The sequence below is a fragment of the Colias philodice genome, chromosome 26, assembly GCF_061535455.1.
Source record: "Colias philodice isolate Cphi_HAF_F1 chromosome 26, ilColPhil1 Martin Lab GWU primary, whole genome shotgun sequence".
Taxonomy (NCBI): domain Eukaryota; kingdom Metazoa; phylum Arthropoda; class Insecta; order Lepidoptera; family Pieridae; genus Colias; species Colias philodice.
The window spans coordinates 7,904,965-7,927,984 of NC_143111.1; the positions used below are offsets into that span (position 1 = coordinate 7,904,965).

Genomic DNA, 23,020 nt, shown 5'->3' on the forward strand with positions numbered 1-23,020 from the left:
AAGCGTCAATTAAAATAGAGATGTCTTTTCACTTGAGGCTGATAAATACGTTGGTGCATAGTGCATACTGCATGTACATTTCGTTGTCAATGTTAAAGTCGCCGTTACTGTTAAATTTGAAATTAATTTTTACTATAACAAAAAATATGGTGCAACCAAGCCGCGATCTTCACACCGCCCCGCACCACGCTGCATGTTGCGTGACTGCGTGTTTAACGTTACTTGTAAGTATCTCCGTTTGTATAGAAAACACGCACAGTCCAACACACTGAAAATGCAACCACGCGCGTTCATGCGGATCACGCGCATACACGCGGAGAAACATGCATCCCCGCGCGTAGGTGCGGGGCGAGACGCAAGGTATGGCACACCGAACCCGCAGTGCCGCGCGTCGTGATGCTCAGTATTGCACGACCACCACAGAGAACGGCGAATAAATGAGATCCGCCGTGCGTGAATCTACAAACGCACCTACGCGCGTGAGTGCGCAAAAAACCCGCACGATGAAGCAGATCTGCACTCCCGCAGGAACGCGCGTAGGTGCTTCGACATGCAACATGCAGCGTGATGCGGGGCAGTGTGAAGATCGCCCAAGTGTAATATAATTTTTCAAATAACTTAGTTTTGAACTTAACCGAAGCAAACAATATAATATATTGATATCATTCATTTGGTAGTTCTACTCTAGCAAAATCGGCTGCCCCATACCCAATAATGAAGGTACATTTATTATTTGGTAATTGCATATTGCCACTACTGGAAGTCTTTCCAGTAGTCTCATCAATGAAAAAGGTAAGGTGAAAATAAAGGAACCGTAGATAAATAAAACGCAATATAACTTCAAAAATATTTTATTATAAAAAAAACTATTTCTAAATACTTTAATCTGAGCTACACTAATATAAGGACATAAAACATATCAAGAAATGGTTGTCGATATAGTTTTTAAATGTAATTAAAATTAAACAATGTTAATTTATTAATGTTTACTGTATTACATTCACCCTGTAGATGTCCTAGCCATATGTTTATTTATCTAGTTTTAAAAAATTACTATAAGTGAAGAGTTTTACTTGATGTGCCCAATGTGTACAATATTTTTTAACCGACTTCAAAAAAAGGAGGAGGTTATCAATTCGGCTGGTAAATATATTTTTAATTTTTTAAAGAACAAAAACATTTTAATACTAACCTTACATGCTACCAATCAGTCGATACATTTAACCCGCTACATAATCACCACTCTTATTGCAATAACTTATAAATATAAAATATACTATGAGTGCAATACATATTAAAAGGAACTTAAATGAAAAATACAAATTCGGTTGGAATTAAATATAAGATATACTTTTTTTAAATATGTGTACAAAACGTTTTTATTTCAAAAGTACATTATTAACGTTCAAAAACTTTAATGTAATTTATTTTATTTAACATATTTAGTACAATGATTCCATACATGAAACATGATGAAAAATGAACTTATTTTTAAGGCAATCAACAAAATGTATGAGCAGCCATTAATATTTACTGCTAATAAAATTCTAACATTTCCAAATACATGAGTAGTATGTGTACTGTGTAGAAGTAATAACACTTCTTATTAAAACTAGTTTCATTTATCAGAAACAATCTGTGTAATTAATTCATTTGTGTAATTTATTTTAAAATTCGTTTTATGTGTTAGTGGTACGCAAGCCTTGTGTTTTGGTACAATATATTGAAGTGTGTGTGAAAGTGACACGCAAGCTTAGGTGTGCACACGCGTGTGTTTGTGGGAGGGAAACAATATGAGTATAATATTGTGTTTGCGTGTGTGTGTGTGTGTATATGTGAATGAATTTCGTACCTGTGCCTGTGTGTGTATACGTGGATGCATATATGTGTAGTTTCAATGTATGTTTCAGTGTTTATGTGTTTGCATGAATATGTATACCTGTGTTTCTTTATATATGCATGAATGCCCGTGCCTGCCCATGTGTAAGTGTCTGTATGTTTATCTAGTGTGTGTGTGTGTGTCTACATGTACACCTATACATGAATTCATTCCGTGTATGTGTTTGTATATCTAAGGCCTACGCGTGTGTATCTACGTGTATACACGTGTGTGTATGTATGTCGTGTGTGTATCTACGTGTATACACGTGTGTGTATGTATGTCGTGTGTGTATCTACGTGTATACACGTGTGTGTATGTATGTTCGTTCAAACAGCAGCCCGTTCATGTCTCTCTTGTTGAACACCGGGCAGGTGTCTCGCGAGATGAGTTCGAACTAGAGACACGTATTCTTCGCGGTGTTTTGTGAAGTGCTGCACGTGAGGCGACCGGTCCCAGCAGTGCCAGGTGCACTGTTGATAATAAAAATAATTATAATTATACATAATTATTATAAATACTTATTAATCCATACTAATATTATAAATGCGAAAGTAACTCTGTCTGTCTGTCTGTTACTCAATCACGCCTACTGAACCAATTTGCATGAAATTTGGTATGGAGATATTTTGATACCCGACAACAGACATAGGCTACTTTTTACCCCGGGACATAGGATAGATTTTATCCCGGAAATCCCACGGGAACGGAAACTATGCGGGTTTTTCTTTGAAAACGCGGGTGAAGCCGCGGGCGAAAAGCTAGTTTATTATACATATAACGCCAAATATTGTATTCGCTGAAAAGTGTTTCGTATTGGTTGAGATGGTTGTTAATCATCTCAATAGATGGCGCGCGGTGTGTCCCTTAGACACATAAAACTGAAAGAATTGAATAAATTCGATCGCTCTGGCGGGTCACGAGTGGCCGAGTTGGTCAGACATCCGCCCCGGTTTGGCGCGAAAGAATGTGGGTTCGAGTCCCGCCTCGTGATCGAAGTTTTTCTATTCTTTATAAATTTACTAGCTTACCACCTGCGGCTTCGCCCGCTTTGTCTAAAACCTGATAAATTATATACTAAAACCTTTCTCTTGAAACACTCTATTAAGGGCCGATTTTTCAATGCTTGGATAAAACTTATCCGTCCAATAAAGTATTACACGATAATATTAAAATGTCAAGTAAACTGTCAAATACGGGCAATTAAAAAACGTTTTTAAAATGGTAGTTTTATACATTATTCGACGAATAAGTTTTATCCAAGCATTGAAAAATCGGCCCTAAAAAAAACTGCATCAAAATCCGTTGTGTAGTTTTAAAGATTTAAGCATACAAAGGGACAGAGAAAGCGACTTTGTTTTATACTATGTAGTGATATTTATAAAACATTTGGATGCCATAAAACCAAAAATATCAAATCCAACGAACTGTAAATGTACGTACATTGATGCCCATCTTGAGCCAGGAGTCACACACGGCGCGGTTGCTGCGCTCAGCGCCGACCGGGTCGGACGCGGACAGCAGGAATAGTGCGGGAGCGTGGCACAAATTTGTGTGGAACAGCTGCGACGAGCGGATGTAGTGCACAGTGGCTGCGTCGTGGAACGTATTCAGGTGATATCTGTAAAGGAAACATTAATGAAGTGAAACTTCTTTATCGGGGTTGGACAAAAATTTAGTGTAACATTTTTGCGTTACGCCGTACGCGTGACATTTTTGCGTTACGCCATACTCGTGACATTTTTAAGGTCATAAAGAAGTTTCACTTCTTACGTGTGTACTCTAGTACACGCATACATTTTTTTTATTACTCTAGCTTTAAGCCGCGTTGGTACAGTGGTTGTTGTGTCTTCAGGTGGTACCTAGTGGTGGTGTGGAAAATGACTACTCTTTGATTATTATTAATGTCTCTCTCCATAATACACGGGTACCACCAGAAGGAAGATACCCGGTCCTTTGGAAGGCTTACGTGGGGACACAGGTCCAACACGCAGAGGCCCTTTAGAGAATTTAATGTGTTGTGGGACACCAGCCGCAGCCTGCCCATGACTGCACTATAGAGATACAGCCCTGGGCAGTCCGCGGCCAATGTAGGACTATTGCAGAAAAATGGAATGAATAAAACTGGGTTATGGAAGGGGGTGTTAGATGGACTGGTATATTGGTTCTATGGGGACTATGGACGTCTGCCTTTTCAATATTAAAAATTGAAAATTATGGCAGACGGTGACTCGCCAGTTCGGTCGATGGACTCCCAAAAAGGTTACCGATAGTGGCAACAAGGGGGCAACATCAGCTGAACGGCTAGGGGTGTAGAGAGGTGCGGCACCGGTTTCACCATCGCGGGCCCGCGGGCCCGGAGCGGGTTTCCCCGCTATTACGCCATTAGACACTTCCACCCCCGAGCATATAGCTCTGGCGGCTCCACTCTGGACGGCCAACAAAGGCAAGCCAGAGGAGGGGGATCCTGAATCTCGTCATTGTTCACTCCGGACTGCCACTGGGACAGTCCGGAGGTGAGGACAGGGGCCTCCCCCGGGAGCGCTCGGTTCCCGCGGGGTCGCTACTCCCCGACACCTCGCCACAAGGTGCCCTGCGGGGTGACTGACTGCACGGCTGGGATATCTATTGTAGATATGCCAACCGGGGGCGATGGGGTCGTCACATCCCTACGCCTTTATTAATGTTCTTATTATATACAAAACAAAACAGTCGAAACTGTAATCGAAAAACAAAATAAGCCAAAATCAAGCTTATTAGCATTACTTATTTAAAGTTTATTCCCAAAATAAGTTTAGAATGAATGAATGTTTTGAAAATAAATACAAAAAATATAGACAAGTCTTAACAGAAAAGGGCGGCCTTATCGCTAGGTAACGATCTCTACCAGCCAACCCTAACAATGCAATGAAAGGTGATATAACTATCTAGTGGATGAGCAAAAATAAGGCAATTGTCGTAACACATTGATGTAAAAATAAACATATACAAAGCAAACATAAGTAATAATTTTTTTTTATTTATTATGCCCAAAAATTTCCATCCTGTATATTGTGAAAATTTGACACCAATGACCTACTAAAAACGGAAATTTTGATGGTCTTATCGTGATAGATAGCATCGTAAAAATAGATAATTTGCATTAAAATACATAATACACAATAATTAATGCCATAATCCGATAATAGTATTATTTCATATCAAAGAGATTATTCGATTACTTTCCCAATACAATAATATTATCTTCGTGGTATCAGCGTTGACATTAGAGGTCAAACTTGCATGCGTAATGCGTTTGTTGTTAGGGAAGATTTTAAATAATTTAAATACATATAGATATTAATACAAGCCGATCGGACGCAGTTTCGGTTTAAATTTGGAGTCTTAAATAAGTTTAAATTTCGTAGATATAACAGTAACAGGATAAAAATATTAGGATACTTGAAAACTTTGAGAATTCTAGGACTAATTTGGATAATTTTTGTGTGAAATTTTTGTGGAAGGTTCTAGAAAAAATATATTTTGTTACATGGTCGAGATAGCTTATAACAGATGTACGAACAGCGGCTTTATGGCTCGCGAGATATAGGAATGCTTGGATAGATGTTTGGATGATTGTTACTATTTCGCACAGGAGCTTATAGATATACTTGATATTGCATACAGGTTCGTACGCGGGGGAAACCGCGCGGTATAGCTAGTATATAAGATTAGACGTTTTTAACGAATACATCTATGTTCAACAAAGTTCACCGTATCATTTAATAAAATAAACCAAACATACTCACTCCATATACGCCTTGAGGGTCTTCTGCATGATCTTGTTCTTGGGGAACACGGCTACTGGAACTCCGATGGTTATCTCAGTTATATCGGCCGCTGAATCCCATATTTGAGCCGCCACACGGTCGAGGAGCGGTTGGTAACTGAAATTATGTATAGAATAAATGAAGGGCAATATAGATGAGGTATTATTCAGCTTGACGAAAACCACATTATGTTTAAATAGTAGTAGTGTAGCATGAAAATAAAAAGGAAGGTTTTAGTGTGTGCGTGTGTGTGCGCGTGCATGCATGTGATGCGTATGTGACTGTGCGTATAAGTTTTGGATGCGTGCTCACACGTGTTAAGCGTATTTGCGTGTGCGTGCTTACGTGTTGTGCGTCCGGACGCATAATGTGCGTATGTGTGGGTGCGTGTGTAAGTACATATTGTTAATGTATACGACATCACAGAATACATAATAGTAGCTAAACGCTACAGAACGGACACTCTCCGCCTCCCGCCAAAATTAAACACTTACCTCACCCCGCACGATCAGACTAAAAATGGTCCACATTTTTCTGCAAGGACGATACGCAAACGCAACGAAGATTGACAACATTAATCAAATTGACTTAAAGTAATTTATTATTTTGGATTTGTGATTATCGTTTTTCGTAGAAAATGGTTAGATATTGTGCTGTTTACGGATGTATTTCATCAGAAAAACGCGATTTTTTTTTACGCTAGTCACAAATGTGCCAACCATAAAGCGTTAACACACACATTTGCAGTCTCTACAGTGTGACTGTCAAAACGGTAATTTTGTATGGAGTGTTCGGGGTGTGACGACATACGTATATGAGCGCTCTTTTGCCTGTGTGTCCTATGTGTCTAAACATTTGTCTATGCGTATATATGTCTGTGTGGGTATGCGTGCGTGTTGCGCGCGTATGTGTGTCTGTGTGTATACTCACAGTTGCTGATCCTTCATGACGTGCACGCACAGCTCGCCCCACAGGTAGCCGCCCACCGAGAAGCCGTGAACGACTAGCGGTTGTTCGTTGTCGTTCGCAGACATGAAACGTAGTAGGTCACCGGCTACTAGCTATAGGGGAAATGGGGATTTTAGTAATTTAAAACATTATTTCAACGTGAATTAGGTTATATTTTTATGAGTAATTTAAGAAATTTATCTTTTCCACATTTATAACAGAAAGATACTTTTTCCCTGTGCATAGACCAAGGGGGTTAGTAGTAATAGATTTCACATATTATCATCGAACATTTTGATTCTAAAACATACCATATTTTGTCGATGTTTACTTTTACAAATTCGAGCAATCATAATTTAGTAAATGTGCAGATAAATTAAAGAATCAATTTTATTTTGCACTTTTCGTCTAGGCATGAAGCCTTTTTTCGAAGGTTAGATGGCCAAATCCTAAAGAGAGATAAAACCTAGCCTAATGTTACCTGCGATCCCTTCAAAGGCCACATGAGTTGCCAGGGCGTGCAGGACACAGAGACCACGTCGAAGCCCTGCTCCAAGTATAAATTAGCGTACTTCATCACGTGTTTCTGCCGCGCTAGGAGCCAGTTGATCATTATACATCGGGGACGGTTTAGCTGCTTGTCCAGTCTGTGTACAATGTATGAATATATTGTTAACACGTTTATATTAGCTACACCTGTATGTATGTAACCGACTACTTAAGACTCGATTTTAGCCTGCTTAAAACGGACAGAATTCATTCAAACTTTGTACATTTATAGAGGGTCGGTGACAATACAATTAAACATGAGTTTAAAGCGTGTTTTTTTTAACACGCTTTTTAATATTTATTTTTAGACATAACTGTGTTCGTAACTTTTCGTTTTGGTGCAAATAAAGTGTTAATGATTTTAATTATTTTAAAATCGAAAAAAATAAATCGAGACATAAAACCTTTTTCTTTGTATACACGATACAAAAGTAATCAAATAATAAAAATTATTAATAACCAGTCTACGTCTAATTAATGCATGAATCAGAGATATAATCATAAATAAAGAAACAAATCACACACGCTTTACGTGATTTGCACGTTGCTTCAACACCGTTGTTTGATGTTACGTGGACTATGAACTTCATTCGATCAATACCAAGTACACTTACTATTACATACTAGCTGCGCTCCGCGATTTCACTCGCGTGGCTCCACTTCTGTTGGTCTTAGCGTGATGATATTATATTATAGCCTATAACCTTCCTCGATAAATGGGCTATCTAACAACGAAAGAATTTTTTAAATCGGACCAATAGTTCCCGAGATTAGCGCGTTCAAACAAACAAACAAACTCTTCAGCTTTATAATTTAATAGTATAGAATATAGATTAATAGATCGGTGGTGATTCTCACCATATGATTGATTTTGTTTTACGTGAATCTAGAGGAGTTAAAGTTTAGGTATGTTTGTTTTTGGCTCTGGCATCGTTGATAATTAAAACAATTAGTTTCAAATTTGGGAGTTACGTATAATAATACATAATATGTAGTTACTAGCTGGCCCGGCGAACTTCGTACCGCCCAGTCAATGAATGTCGTGTTACCTTTGGGCTATTGGGCTTGGAACTAATTTAGGCTTTGATGAATCGAATACAATGATAAAAATAAATCTATATATATAAATCTATATATATATAAAACTCAAAGGTGACTGATATAGTGATCTATCAACGCACAGCCCAAACCACTGGACGTATCGGGCTGAAATTTGGCATACAGGTAGATGTTAGGACGTAGGCATCCACTAAGAAAGGATTTCCCGAAATTCTTGCGGGAACGGGGAAAAACGGGGATGCACGTACAAAGTCGTGGGCGGAAGCTAGTATAGATATATAACAGCATTTTATTTCGATGAATCACACATAGGTATAGGTAAATAGAATAAAAAAAAAACAATAATTAGATGCTTAATTACTTCATACACGTGCCTGAGAAAAAATGACGAACATATGTCATTGCATTGCATCTTGCGCATATTCATGCGTATGAATTGGGCTACCCACAGGTACATACACATATGTCGCCGGTAAAATAGTACCTAAATAGCCCAACATTTTCTGCATCTTCTTCTCTGTGCTAATTGCATCGCGTAAATGAATGTAATATTCAAAACGCAATTTAGCTTGGTTCAACCGAATGAGTCAGGGGCTCCGTTTAAATTTTAACGTTATATTATTTCAACGCAATATAGTTGAAGCAGACAACGAAATCGCAACAAATAATCGTCAGAATTTTTACATTTTTATAAAAAAAAAAATTAATAACTGAACAGAACTCGAACTATCCTTAATCTTGGTTAGTTTCCTCACCGAAAATACCTTATCAATTTCTGAAAGCATGCGTAAACACAAATATTTGAGTAATTTTTATGTATCTGCTTCAATAGCACTTTTCAATAATTGATTTAAAAAAAATACAGACAATAGTTTATTCACCCTTTTTAATTTTTAATTATTTTACACAAGAAGCTTATATCTAATACACTGGAGATTTCGGTATGAACATTAGCGTGTAACAAGAAAATATTGCCCAGTTGATATTTTTTATCACTTTCACACCTAACTTGGTATTGCCACTGTTAATATGAAGTTTTCCCAAGGCTACTATGTATGCTGTAATATTCTGTGCAAAAGGTTAGTTTTTGTACATGAGTTTGTTGATAAATTGCCAACAACGTCTTTCAGAAGCATTGTTGGATGAGACAATTATTATTTATGCTAAATAAAATAAGTATCTGAACTTTTTAATTGTTTATCAATTAACTTGTTTATCAATACTTTCCGCACTTGTCGATAAATGCCAACGATGTACGTTTTGTAGGACGTAAACGTAAAGTCAGATTGATATAAATGTTTCTCGTAAATGTTAAGAATTGTTATAATTCCAACGGAATATAATTGTAAGGGCATAAAGCTACGTAAAAATTAATAAATGCCATTTTTAGACGCCTCCAATACGTTTCTAATTTAATGGTGACGCCATTACAAGTTTGTCTCTTGAGAACAACTGTTAGTGTCATAGGAATCATCATTGTACAGGTATAGGTATGTATTGCGTTCGAAAAGAATGACTTCACTGAAGTCACTATAGTCAATTTTTGGCCAAATTATCGAACTTTCAGTAGAAACATACAACATACCTACATAATTTTTAACATCTTGATTGCCAATTCTTCATAATTATTTTACTGGTTTGCATGTAAAAAGCCCATATATACCTAATAAACCTACCTTAAATTATTACTCAACTTTAAACGCAAGGCAATTAGACGCATAAATAATATAAAATCAAACAAAAAATAAAGTGAAAACGTTCTGTTTATATGCTAATAGTTAAATTACATATCTGATTACAATAATAAATAATTGATTACTAACAGATAGGCATACCGAATCATTCTTTGACCTTTTTTAATATTAAGAATTTGAACTTGTTTATCTTACACAAAATTATGCAATTTTCTTATTAAAAAATTAACATTTTCAACATTTTTCATATTAAATTAGCTTAAAAAATTATTGAAAAAAAAAAATGTTTTTTTTTTCTTTTGCAATTTTTAATTTGTCTGAATTATATTTATATAATTAATAAAAAATCAAACGGCGCTTAAATCCTTTATGATTTTGGCATCAGAGCGCGCCAAAATTCTTTACGACTATTATACTTCCAAGTCTTCAGTAAATTTTCTATTCAAACTAAGACACAATAGCGAGATGCTCATCAAATAAAAAATCGTACCTTACTAATTTAAATCTTCAAAATAACTCAATACGAAACCTATTTAATTCAAATTTATGTGAATAAACATACAGATTAGTTTAACTAGGCTTATAGGTGTACAACGCTGACCTGTGTCGTAACAAACGCAGATGTAGGACACTTGACTATTAAATAGTAAAGTATTGATTTTATTGTCTTGTTGCATTTGCGGAAGCGCCACCGTGGCTTATACCTACTTAAATATATTGTGCACAAACTACGCAGTACACATGAAAATCTATATTTACTAAACTCTAATAAAAGTAAATGTTAGTGCGACTTTAATTAAGATATGCGGGATGTTTCCATTCATATATTAGTTGCAAATATAAAATGATGAACGCATTCGAATCCTCTCTTTTTAGATAAAATCTTAATATATGTATATAAATCTCGTCTTTGTCCTCAATGGACTCCTAAATAGGGCATGCAGAACCGAGTCCGGTTCCAAGTTTCTGAAACCCGGTTCCAAATCGAGCTCAGAACCGGGTAGAACCGGGTTACCCGGTTCTTTTATAATACCTCGGAAAAAAATACGAAATTAAACAAAAGTAACTATAAAAGTACCTGATAGGCCTTTTATTTTACGCGGCTTGTGTCTTGTTTTATTAAATTAATAAAGAAACAAAATTTCAATACTTCTCTTTATTTATCAGTCTTATAAAAGTACCTTGTTATCATAATTTTTACATAGGTATAATAAATCTATAGAAGGGTCAATTCTGTACATTAAAAATATTGAAAAAATAAATAGCAGGTGGTGTTACTGGATCGATACCAAACCCAAATATGTGATTAAAAAAATTTTGGTCTGTCTGTCTGTCTGTCTGTATATACTGACATCACGGTAAAACTAACGGTTCGATTTCGATAAAACTTGGTATAATTATACTATATTATCCTGGGCATAAAATAGGATACTTTTTATCCTGAAAAAAATACGTGGAAAAAAAATAAATCTAATTTTTTCAGTTTTATCCATACACGTTGTTCTGTAGAACTGCGAACACACGTTGCGTTACCCGCAGTGGATTCTTTTTTTTTATAAAATGTCATTGTCAGAGTTACTCAATATGGAGAAATAAACCATCCGCGCGGACGGAGTCGCGGGCGGATGGTTTATTTCTCCTCCTTTCTAAGCTAGTATCACATTATAAACTTAAACCTTATATTCATTAACTGCAAACTGTAAAGCAAAAAACCGGCCAAGTGCGAGTCGGACTCGCGCTCTGAGGGCTCCGAACAAACCTATTTTTTATAATGTTGTAACTTTAAAATTTATATTTCTAGCAATTTTTCCTTTATCTGTGTTATAAAACGTTACTTTTACGAAATTTAAAGGCTCTGTGTTCATGAGAAGTACCCTGTAGGTTTTGAGTCCAATGCGAATGTCGAAATTTGCAAAAATTTTCAGCATTTACGGCTGTATCTTTTAAAGTTTGACTTTTTCACAGCATCAAGGGACCGAAGACTTAAGTATTCGATATAATTTCAGCTTGATACCAAAAACAAAAACATGACTGGATCATTATATGAAACAGTAAAATCAACAGCTTTTCAAATTCACGACAAATCTAATAAAAATATTTCAGTAGCCTAATTTTTGTCATTTTCGAAGCTTAATTTTTTTTTGGTAATACACCCTTAGGAAACTTATAGCATCTAAGGTTAGACAACCAATCAGAGCCACGCTTGAGGCGTGACACGAAAATTCGCGATGCACGTGAGTCTGACGTTGCCAGATAGAATAAATTTGTTAAAATAATGCAGCAAAACATAAATAATACTTCACATTTTAATATTTTGGTCGGAACCGGGAGAACCGGGTTTCATACTATTCAGACCCGGTTCTCAAGATCATCAAAAAACCCGGGTTTACCCGGGTTTTTCGGAACCGGGTAAACCCGGGTGCATGCCCTACTCCTAAACCACTTAACCGATTATAATAAAATTCGCACACCATGTGCAGTTCGATCCAACTTGAGAGATAGGATACTTTAAACATGTAGGTACCACGGGCGAAGCCGGGGCGGACCGCTTAGGTTTATGTAAAAACAATTTAGAATCCCAAATATCTAGGCTATAGCGGTGAAGAAAGACACGTTTGGCATCTTTTTTATCTCACTTATAAAAACTCTATATATAATATCTCTATACAATGTATTTAATAAACTGTCTTTCATAATTACTTATCACAAGTGTGAATGTATATCGAATGAATCATATTTCTAGATATTTAACTAAAGTTACTTCTATTTAGATTTCATACAATCAACTCCCGACCACAAGACTTAAGTTGGTACCAAAACACCATATAACTTTCTATGGAAGCCACTCACAACCTTCAGTCTCATTCACTCCACAAACAAGTCAACACTCACTTCATAGTCTTCGGGTCCGTGTTGAGCTTGACCTTATCATTGCTGATGTACTGTATGTTCTTAGTGACGTCCTGCGTGTGCGCGCCTCGGTCGCTCCACGCCATGGTTACCGGCGCGCATGAGAGTAGGGGACGCAATCGGAACTGAAAATTGTGTGTTTTATTGTAATTTAAGAACAAAATTCAATAGAAACAAAGACTCATATAAGTATAATCTAATTATGGATATTACAGGACCACGATATAAATTTGATAAGTAAAATTTCAGTTGATTGGACTGGAGGATCTTTAGAAAGTTCAACGACATAATAATTAAACCAGCTGCTATTTATTATTTCCCCTGTGATATTTCCTAATTTTTGATAAACCTTGAGGGGAGGGTTCCGGGTCTCTTTCCTTCATATTTTTTGTACGATTTTAATATCAATTTAATGAATTAAAAATTTATTAAGAATTAAAATAAAAAAAAATTATATAAAATATGCCTTTCTTATATGTTTCAATAGTTATTTTTGTTGTATGTATGTAGTTCATAAATTATATTCTACACTTATCCCCACAAGAAACAGACAAAAAATAAAACAGCTGATATTATACAACCAAAAAATAAGTACAAGTTTCTTTGAAATCAGCTTTTTGCGCTTGACACAGACCTTGGTTTTGCTTGGCCTTGGTCAATGACATGGGGTCCGAAAGATATTTAGAGCAAGTTGAATCGAATGGATACTCCGGGAGTCTAAATTGAACGTTCACAGCTAGTAACTGCAGTGGTTACATCATCTCAATTCGTCGAAGAAATGAAACTTAAATAACTTTCATACTATTAAAAAAAAAGAAAAAACTTAAATTTATTTCAAAAACATTTTTTTTTGAGGTATAAACATATATTTTTCCATTCATTTATAGTTCATAGAAGCAAAAAATATTTTAGATAAGAAATATCTGAGGAATATTCCGTCTAAAGTAATCATTTTTAGATATTTTATCATATTAAATTACCTACTAGTTACTTCTCTAGCTTCCTCATTCCCAAATTTTATTTGAAAAAAAAATTACCAAATTAATAAATATAAAGCATTAATTGTTTCATTGGTTGGTTGAAACCGCTATTTTATTTCGAGCTAGGAAGAGTGGCAATAAAAACAGTTAGCAAAAATATTATTTTTTGACGAACGAAGTCAGCCAGTAATTACATATAGGAAAGTACAAAATGCAATATGCTCTAAGACCTCAGTGACATTAGTATTCTTAGTTATGGATTGATCTACAATTGGCCCGAATGAATTGAACTGTACGTCTGTCAGAGCGCTTGGCTTGGCCCACATCCCGTTTCTACTGATAAACGATGTGTTTACCTCAAGTACGTTTGAATTTTGAAACAACACCGAATCTGCTCTGTAGAAACTGCTGAACCGGTGGTAAATGGGAAAACTATGCTTTGAAGATTCAAAAGTTCTAAGTTTTAAATTAAGAGAAACATCAAAAACCAACCAAAAGCATAGCGAACTATTTATGAAATTGATTTAGCAACGGGAAATTATTGATTACTTTTACACTATAATTATGTAATAACGTAAATAGTATGTAAAAAAAATTACGTTTAATTCTATGTGACCAGTTAGATGTAGCCTAACTCCTAAGTATGTAGCTCATTTTAAACCACCCTAAGTTTGGGAATAATCGGGAGACTTATCTTTACCTACTCTCATCATCATCATCAGCCCATATACGTTCCCACTGCTGGGACACGGACCTCCTATGAGGGTACAGGCCATAATCCACCACGCTGGCCAAGTGCGGGTTGGCGGATGACACATGTCGTCGAACTTTTGATTCTTCGACATGTCGGTCATGAAAATCAATTTATTTCCTGCGCGCTCGCCTGGTCTCGAACCCCGGACTTATCGATTCGAAGTCCGAGGTCTCACCACTGAGCCACCACTGCTCTACCTACTCTAATGTATACCTATCTATGTTTTTTTTAATACATATGTCATAGACACGATTTTGTAATACCAGGAAGCCTCCATGACCTATACCAACAAAAATATCAATTACAATAACCACATCCATACAAACTCATCTCGATTAAACCAGTATTATAATCAAATTATTGGTATCACTCGATTTGGCATGGCGATAAAATATTTGCATACACCGTATCATACGATATTGCGTCGTTACTGCATAGCTGCATTTGCACATTGCAATTGCCAATTGACACCACACATATATACGTTACGCACACATACGCGTTCTATTTACGTACCTACTCTTCCCATACATGTGGGCGTATCTAACAGTGTAGTTGTGTTTTATAAGTAGTGATATAATAATCTTTTAATAACATCTATGCTTGGATCTGGTCAAACCAGGATATGAAATATTTCATGAGAAAATTTAGGCTGTTAAGACTCTGGTATAGTTTTGGAATCCATCTGTACTCAAAATGCCTAGTATCGCAGAAAACGCACCAGTATTAGTAGGGAATAGTATGCTCAGTATGAGCATACTATTCCATACTGATACCATTCTGGGTTTCAGTTGTGTGTTCTTTTAGTAAATTCTATACAAATCTATACTCTTTGCATGATCTATTATCAAGCTTATCCACACGTTCATTTATAATATTTTAAAGGAAAAAAGTTCATTTATAATCTTTATCAAATTTCAAGTACACTTCCCATACGACCCACTCGTTTGATAAAGATAAACTGTCGTAATCATCCAAATCCTATTCCGTTATTAATCTAGCTTTGCAAACTGTAGTTGGAAAAACTAGTAAGCAAATGTTTGCAGCAGCAACGATATTGGGTCAAAAATTAAGACTTTTTAGGGTTCCGTACCTCAAAAGGAAAAAACGGAACCCTTATAGGATCACTTTGTTGTCCGTCCGTCCGTCCGTCTGTCAAGACCCTTTTTCTCAGGAACGCGTGGAGGTATGAAGCTGAAATTTATTTCAATTTTTCAGGTCTACTGTCCCTTGAAGCTGTGAAAAAATCAAACTTCTAAGCCAACGCAATCAAAAGATACAGCCGTTTATGCCGCAAATTTTCGACACTTGCAAGGGAATCAAAACCTACAGGGTGCTTCCCGTGAACTCAGAATCTTGAAATTTGGTACGAAGCAACGTCTTATAGCATAGATAAAGGAAAAATTACGAAAACCATAAATTTTTAGTTACATCACATAATATATATTTTTTTAATAATTTTAAACTTACTACCACGGAACCCTCGGTGTGCGAGTCCGACTCGCACTTGGCCGGTTTTTTTTAAGATATTCTCCTTCACAATATTGAATAGATTACAAGGATACGCAAGTGTTCCTACCAGTTTATTTTTAGCATTGACTAGCATGGTGACTGTTAGTTTTATCATTCTATCAGAAAAAAAATGATAAAGAACACGTCCCAATTTCATAGACTCTTATAAAAGTGAAGTCCCATGTCCCCAAGTGTGGTAAGGGGCAGATGCATTATGCATACATCTGTTTCACTGATCGATGTTTCTTTAGGGACAAGTAGGTGATCAGCCTTCTGTGTCCTGCCAGACCGAGACACTACTATTATTTAAATGCTTAACAATAGAGGTTAAAACTGAAAACTCGATGAACTTTGTAACATACAACTGCTGCATGAAATAAGCTGATAACAATTTTCTTAAAAGCTGAACATTCAGAAGTACCTTCATATCAAAAAGGTAAAATTATAATTATTGTTTTTATAGCAGTCTGGCCGTAGGCTAACAGGCACACAGAAACCAAGGCAATTTTTTTTCAATTTTTACATTTTTTACGTCGTTATATCCAAACTTAATATAAATAGACACGGATGTATGGGATATGTGATAATATGTCATATGGTTAGTTTTTTCAGTATACCTACAAGTAGAAAAGAAAGAAAACAAGTTTTTTGTATTATTATATAAGTTTTTTGCAACTATTAAGCATACAACAGTTACTTAATATAAAGCTACGTATCTATATATGCAACATTTATGTTTAGAAATTATCTTTTCGTCTTACGCAATTAACGGATATCGGAGATAAAAATACATAATTCGATAAGATAAAAGCTAGACACAACATAAATTAGATATTTTTGGTGATAAAGTGGCACGAGCACGATACTCATGAATGAACATGTTTATAAATAGTACTTTTAGATTTTACATTGATAAAAATTCATGAATGTTAATATGAATATTATGTTTAGTAGCGGCTTCGTTCGTGATAAAACTGTTGTTTTTATGTTTAAAAATTATTTTTTTTCTTGTGAATGCTTAAATTGAAAGTAGCGTCTCAATTGCTTTTTTATAAAAAAAAAACAATTACAGTACGTTATTTCACAAAATCTCGAGAAAGGCTGGACCGATTTGGATTATTTTGATTTTCACCGGGTCATCTAGTCATTTTAGAATATTTGATCAAACCATTAAAGCCCAATAGATATAAGGCACAGCTAACTTGTTTCCTAATTGTGTTATCTTAATGCGAGTTTTAGATAATCGGTATTTAACATAATAAATACATTAATATCTTGCCAAATGTAATCCTCATATTATTAATATCCAAAATAGTTACCAACATAAATTCCACTAATAGCAATTTTTAATTTACTTTGCATTAGATTTAAAAATAACATACGTAATATGTGTTGTTGTGTTTAAAATCTATTTAACCTATTAATAAGTATAATTGCTCGCTTCTAAAATATATCTTCTTATCTATCATCACTTTGTACCTGCTACCTATGTATATTTACCTAGATATGTAAGATATGTACTTGCAAAAACTCTTCATACTGAACCCTCCATATATATACCTAAAAGTCCTAAAACCTTCTATTATATGTCATACATTAATTGCTACTAGGTCAGGATCGTGACCGTTCGCGAAGTGCATACGCTTGTTTCTAATACTGACTTATCAACCGCGTTTGAAGGTCAAATGAGTGTACAGCACACACACATCTACCCATGTACATACTTTGTTGTGCATTTCCTAGTTATATCTGTTATATATACAAAGTTTGACGCAAATAGACACGTTAAACGAATATAGCGGCCCTTTGTGGCATCAAGCATGTATTATGTTTCATATTTCAAATTAAAATATCTTCAAAAATGCTTCTATGGATTGTTGGCTGTTGCTAGATGCAACTGGTTATCATTACCTGTATTTTACGATAGGTAAATAAGGTTAATGCGAAAAAAAACATACCTAAACGCGCATAAATATACGGATAAGTAGTAAACTGTAAACTATTGCGCACGCGTCGTTTTTGGAACGCCGATAATAAATCATATTATATTCTTCGCAATCCTAGGCAATTTTTTGACGTGACAACGTCTTATAATTCGATAGCCGGCTGCACGCACGAAAAAACATGACTCATGCGGCGTTACCTCGCGCTCTGAGGCGTTCCGGGCTTGAAGTGCAAGCGAGAGCGTGGAACGAGCGACAAAGAAGCACAATCGGCCGTTGTCACGTTCAACTATCGTCAGTAAACCGACTTTACAGACAACCAATTTTTTTATTATATAATATTGGTGATTAATCCATGTGTTTGCACTGAGTTAGATCCTCGCCATTAGTCATTACTACAAAAAATTACTCCTTTGATCGAAGTCGGTTGATAATAATGAAATGTGATTCTTTACGATAAAACATACTTCCAAGAATCAGTAATGGCATACTAGACTAGAGTAGATAATTTTTGAAACAAAAAAAAATCGCAGTCGGATGAAACCCATTAGAAAAGGAGGGGAATATGATGAAAATTAAAGGAAAAATAAATTACGGTCAATCCGAGTTCGGGAAGAGGGAGGGGGGAGCTTTTAAGAGAAAAAAATGGTTTCTCTCGATTTCCGACAAAACTACAAGTCCTACGGAAAAAAGTTTAATGGCAAAGTTGTAGGTAATAAAAGGATCTACAACTTTTGTATTCACAATTTTTTCACATAACCTCAAAATTTAGGTGAAAAATTCAAAAAACCAAGTTTTTGGTTTTTTATTTTTATCTACTTCAAAATTTATTGCTTTTCTACGAAATTTGGTGAAAACTTACTTTATTATGTCCCAAATACACTGTAATTTATTTGATTGAAAATATTTATTTTTTCGCCTTATTTTGAATTAATACCAAAAAAACAACCTAATTTTCAATCGAAAAGTCACCCGTCAAAATATCAGCTTTTTTCAAAAACTTGGGGTGCCTTTTATTCATTGAAATCTCTACTTTCATATAGTGTAAAAAAAATAAACACCACCATATTAAATGTTCTCAGGAAATGCATACAAACAGTGTGAAAATTAGCTTTTACTAAATCAGGCACACTTCTCGAACTACCTGAAATGTTTATATCGACATCATTTTGCTTTTGAATATGCTGTAAAATATTAAACTTAGAACAGATAATTATTTTTCTTTTGAAATACTGCCGAAAAGCCGATACAAGAGAAGATATAGAGTTCGAGAAGTGTGCCTGATTTAGTAAAAGCTCATTATCACACTGTTTGTATGCATTTCCTGAGAACATTTACTATGGTGGTGTTTATTTTTTTTACACCATATGAAAGTAGAGATTTCAATGAATAAAAGGCACCCCAAGTTTTTGAAAAAAGCTGATATTTTGACGGGTGACTTTTCGATTGAAAATTAGGTTGTTTTTTTGGTATTAATTCAAAATAAGGCGAAAAAATAAATATTTTCAATCAAATAAATTACAGTGTATTTGGGACATAATAAAGTAAGTTTTCACCAAATTTCGTAGAAAAGCAATAAATTTTGAAGTAGATAAAAATAAAAAACCAAAAACTTGGTTTTTTGAATTTTTCACCTAAATTTTGAGGTTATGTGAAAAAATTGTGAATACAAAAGTTGTAGATCCTTTTATTACCTACAACTTTGCCATTGAACTTTTTTCCGTAGGACTTGTAGTTTTGTCGGAAATCGAGAGAGACCATTTTTTTCTCTTAAAAGCTCCCCCCTCCCACTTCCCGAACTCAGATTGACCGTAATTTATTTTTCCTTACATTTTTATCATATTCCCCTCCTTTTCTAATGGGTTTCATCCGACTGCGATTTTTTTTATCTTTTCATTATTTTTAAAGGCTTCTACCCCAGTCTATACATAATAAGCGGACAATTAAAACAATACATAGGTATGCAGCTGTTTAAATTTATACAATATAATATATAAGTACATAAATATATATATATAAGTACATTCTTATTAACTATTATTTATGTATACATAGATAAATGTGAAATCATTTATGATAAAAAACAAAGCATTAACTACTTCAGTTCAACTGAATACAATTGATAATAAAGAAAATTATGTAATAATAGAAACAGTTTCCACATAATTATTAGAAAACATGGCTGATACTTTTTTTCTTGAAATATGTTTTCCATTTTAATTGCTTCATTTTATTATAGACAATAGACAATAGACAAACATTTATTCACAAAAATAACACATTATTACAACTGAAATACTTCCAAGAATCAGTAATGGCATACAGTTATGGAACAAAGGTTTCTGTAATTCTTGCAAGGAATTATTGTAAGCTTAGGTCTTAGGTTAACCAAATTGCTATTTAAAAACTGAGGCTTCAACATTTGGACTTTGGAGTGTAACCTAAACTCTTGGGTCAACTATAGCAATATATGAAATGGTGACTTACATTTCCATTATATTTCGTCCCCATTCTTCCTCCACTTACAGCAATAGTAACAGCTGTTTTAAACAGACCCATTTTTACCTGAAACAAAAATACAGTCAACTTATATAATATTACTAGCGGTCCGCCCCGGCTTCGCCCGTGGTACATATTTACGTTTTCTCTACATATAAAAACCATCCTCGTACTTCAAGGAATATAATAAAAAAAGAATTATCGAAATCGGTTTAGCCGTTCTCGAGTTATGCGCTTACCAACACATTTTGCGATTCATTTTTATATATAAGAAGATGTAAAAAACTAGGAAAATTAAAACAATTAAACTTAATTCTGCTGTCTCTTTGGTACAGTAAAGACAAACAAAAAATGTATCAGTCTAGTAGGACACAGAAGGCTCATAAAACTAGTCTGAACTAAAAGAAATTGATAAGTGACACACTCATATGAACTCTTATATTAATAACTAGCTCTGCCGCGCGGTTTCACCCGCGTGGCTCCGCTCCTGTTGGTTAGCGTAATGATATATAGCCTATAGCCTTCCTCGATAAATGGGCTATCTAACACCGAAAGAATTTTTCAAATCAGACCAGTAGTTCCCGAGATTAGCGCGTTCAAACAAACAAACTCTTCAGCTTTATAATATTAGTATAGATATCAAATAATTATAATGTAATGTTACATTATCTTAATAAATTTATGATAATGTGAAAATTTATGAGTTATGACTTATGAGAGGGTAACAATTTGTAGTGATTTTAAAATGCATGGTAGGTATGTTAAGTTCATTATTATATCATTACATTTTCATCCCTCATTGATTAAATTTATTTTTAATGAAACAACATAAAATTAGCAAATTATCTAAATCCTGTACATTACACTAAAATTTTACTTCCTCTAAAAATAGATTATTTTCGCATCAAAATACCATTAAAAATACATTTGAAATATTATAATTTTATACATTATATTTATTTTGTATAACCCTCTATACCTGCGAAAAGGATTCATAATCAGAATAACAAAGAACAATCTCTGACTCAACAAAAGCTAAACACATTTGAATTGTGTCATCCATTCCAATGTTTACAACTCTTATTTATAAGCGAGTTTGTTTGTTCATCTTCCCCTTCGCAACAAAGCTACCAATTCAAATAACTTTTATAAGAGACTAGCGGTCCGCATCGGCTTCGCCCGTGGTACATGTTTACGTTTTCTCTACATAAGAACCATCCTCGTACTTCAAGGAATATAATAAAAAAAAAAGTAATAGAAATCGGTTCAGCCGTTCTCGAGTTATGCGCTTACCAACACATTTTGCGATTCATTTTTATATATAAGAAGAAGATAACAAGGAGATAATGGGTTGGAATGGACTTAAGCTACATTTATAATACATGGCTGAATATTTTCATCTTATTATTTTATTTTTTATTCATAAGAATTATTATAATAACAATTACTATGTAATTGAAAAATGGATATTTTTTTACGAATTTATAACTGTTAAGTAACTTTTATCATAATATAATAAGTAAAATAAGTGCACTTGTTTTAAGTACCTAGATATAATATTATTTTGATAAAAAGAAGAAAAAATATCGACAATACCTATATCACAGAAGTGCGGATACATATGCACTATATGACTATAAATAAACACGAGCAACTATGTATGACCATCAAATAAATAGATATTTTCTTAATTACTTTCAAAGTCAAGGCAATATCATTAAAAATAAATCACGCAAATGGAAACCGGCACCAAGCACGTGTAAAATGCATTTACGTAGCATTAGTGAAAGATATTTATTGATTTTATTACATAAATATGTGTTGTTAATAAACCATAGATATTTCGAGTATAATTAAATATGTATGGATATAATGGAATAATTTGCTACATAGTGGGTTATGTATTTTAGAAATTAGAGTTCATGATAAATGTCGGGAGCTGCATCCGAAATAGTTTTTTATTATTGTGTACCTTCCAAAGTAGTTTATTGATTTAATAAATAAGTTGCTTGTAGAATTTAGACTATAAAAAATCTTTTACTTACCGGATACGTGTAAACTTCCACTTATAAATTAATGCAATTATAAAGAAAGCAATGAACTGGAATCCTATAGATTCGAAAAAATAGTCACACTTCTATGCATGCATTTTTATAAAGAGAAAAAGGCCGAGAAGTTAGAAATGTTTCGAAAAATATAACACAGGTTATAGATAAATTTATAAGTCAGATATCTTAAATTTTCATGTACTTTTCCAATTTATTTTTACATAGTAAAAAAAAATAATTTTGATACGTTTGAAATACAGGTTCCACCACAGGTTCGAAACTTCAACTACGGGCACAGAACATATATACTCAGACTACGGGCGAAGTGGGGCGAAGGCTGATTACAGAAGTGTCAAGTGATAAAAAAATTAACTAAATTAAACACACCACAGAGTAACAATATTGCATATTGTAGTGAACTACAATCAAGAAGCTT

The 23,020-nt window shown here is 34.5% G+C and overlaps 2 protein-coding genes across 4 annotated transcripts in view; one reads left to right on the forward strand and one right to left on the reverse strand.

Moving 5' to 3' along the window:
• Nucleotides 1-6,474, forward strand: part of LOC149477027 (putative Ras-related protein Rab-33) — an 85,948-nt gene extending 79,474 nt beyond the window's left edge. Inside the window, exon 6 of the transcript XR_016317752.1 lies at nt 6,085-6,474. The gene's annotated coding sequence lies outside the window, so the exon portion shown is untranslated. The remainder of the gene's footprint in view (nt 1-6,084) is intronic.
• Nucleotides 836-22,904, reverse strand: l(2)k09913 (transmembrane protein 53-like lethal (2) k09913). 3 transcript variants are annotated; one of them, XM_089711400.1, is made up of 9 exons: nt 22,582-22,904; nt 20,525-20,602; nt 12,831-12,973; nt 7,118-7,283; nt 6,619-6,749; nt 5,668-5,805; nt 3,323-3,500; nt 2,179-2,352; nt 836-2,133 (listed from the first exon to the last, which is right to left on the reverse strand). In XM_089711400.1, the coding sequence occupies exons 2-8, from the start codon at nt 20,594-20,596 to the stop codon at nt 2,209-2,211; spliced, it is 972 nt and encodes a 323-aa protein (XP_089567526.1). In that variant the 5' UTR covers nt 20,597-20,602; nt 22,582-22,904; the 3' UTR covers nt 836-2,133; nt 2,179-2,208. The 3 variants fall into 3 exon arrangements, with proteins under 3 accessions (XP_089567526.1, XP_089567525.1, XP_089567527.1); XM_089711399.1 differs by having other exon boundaries at nt 836-2,352; XM_089711401.1 differs by lacking the exon at nt 22,582-22,904 and adding an exon at nt 22,232-22,250 and having other exon boundaries at nt 836-2,352.
• Between the last annotated feature and the right edge of the window lie 116 nt (nt 22,905-23,020).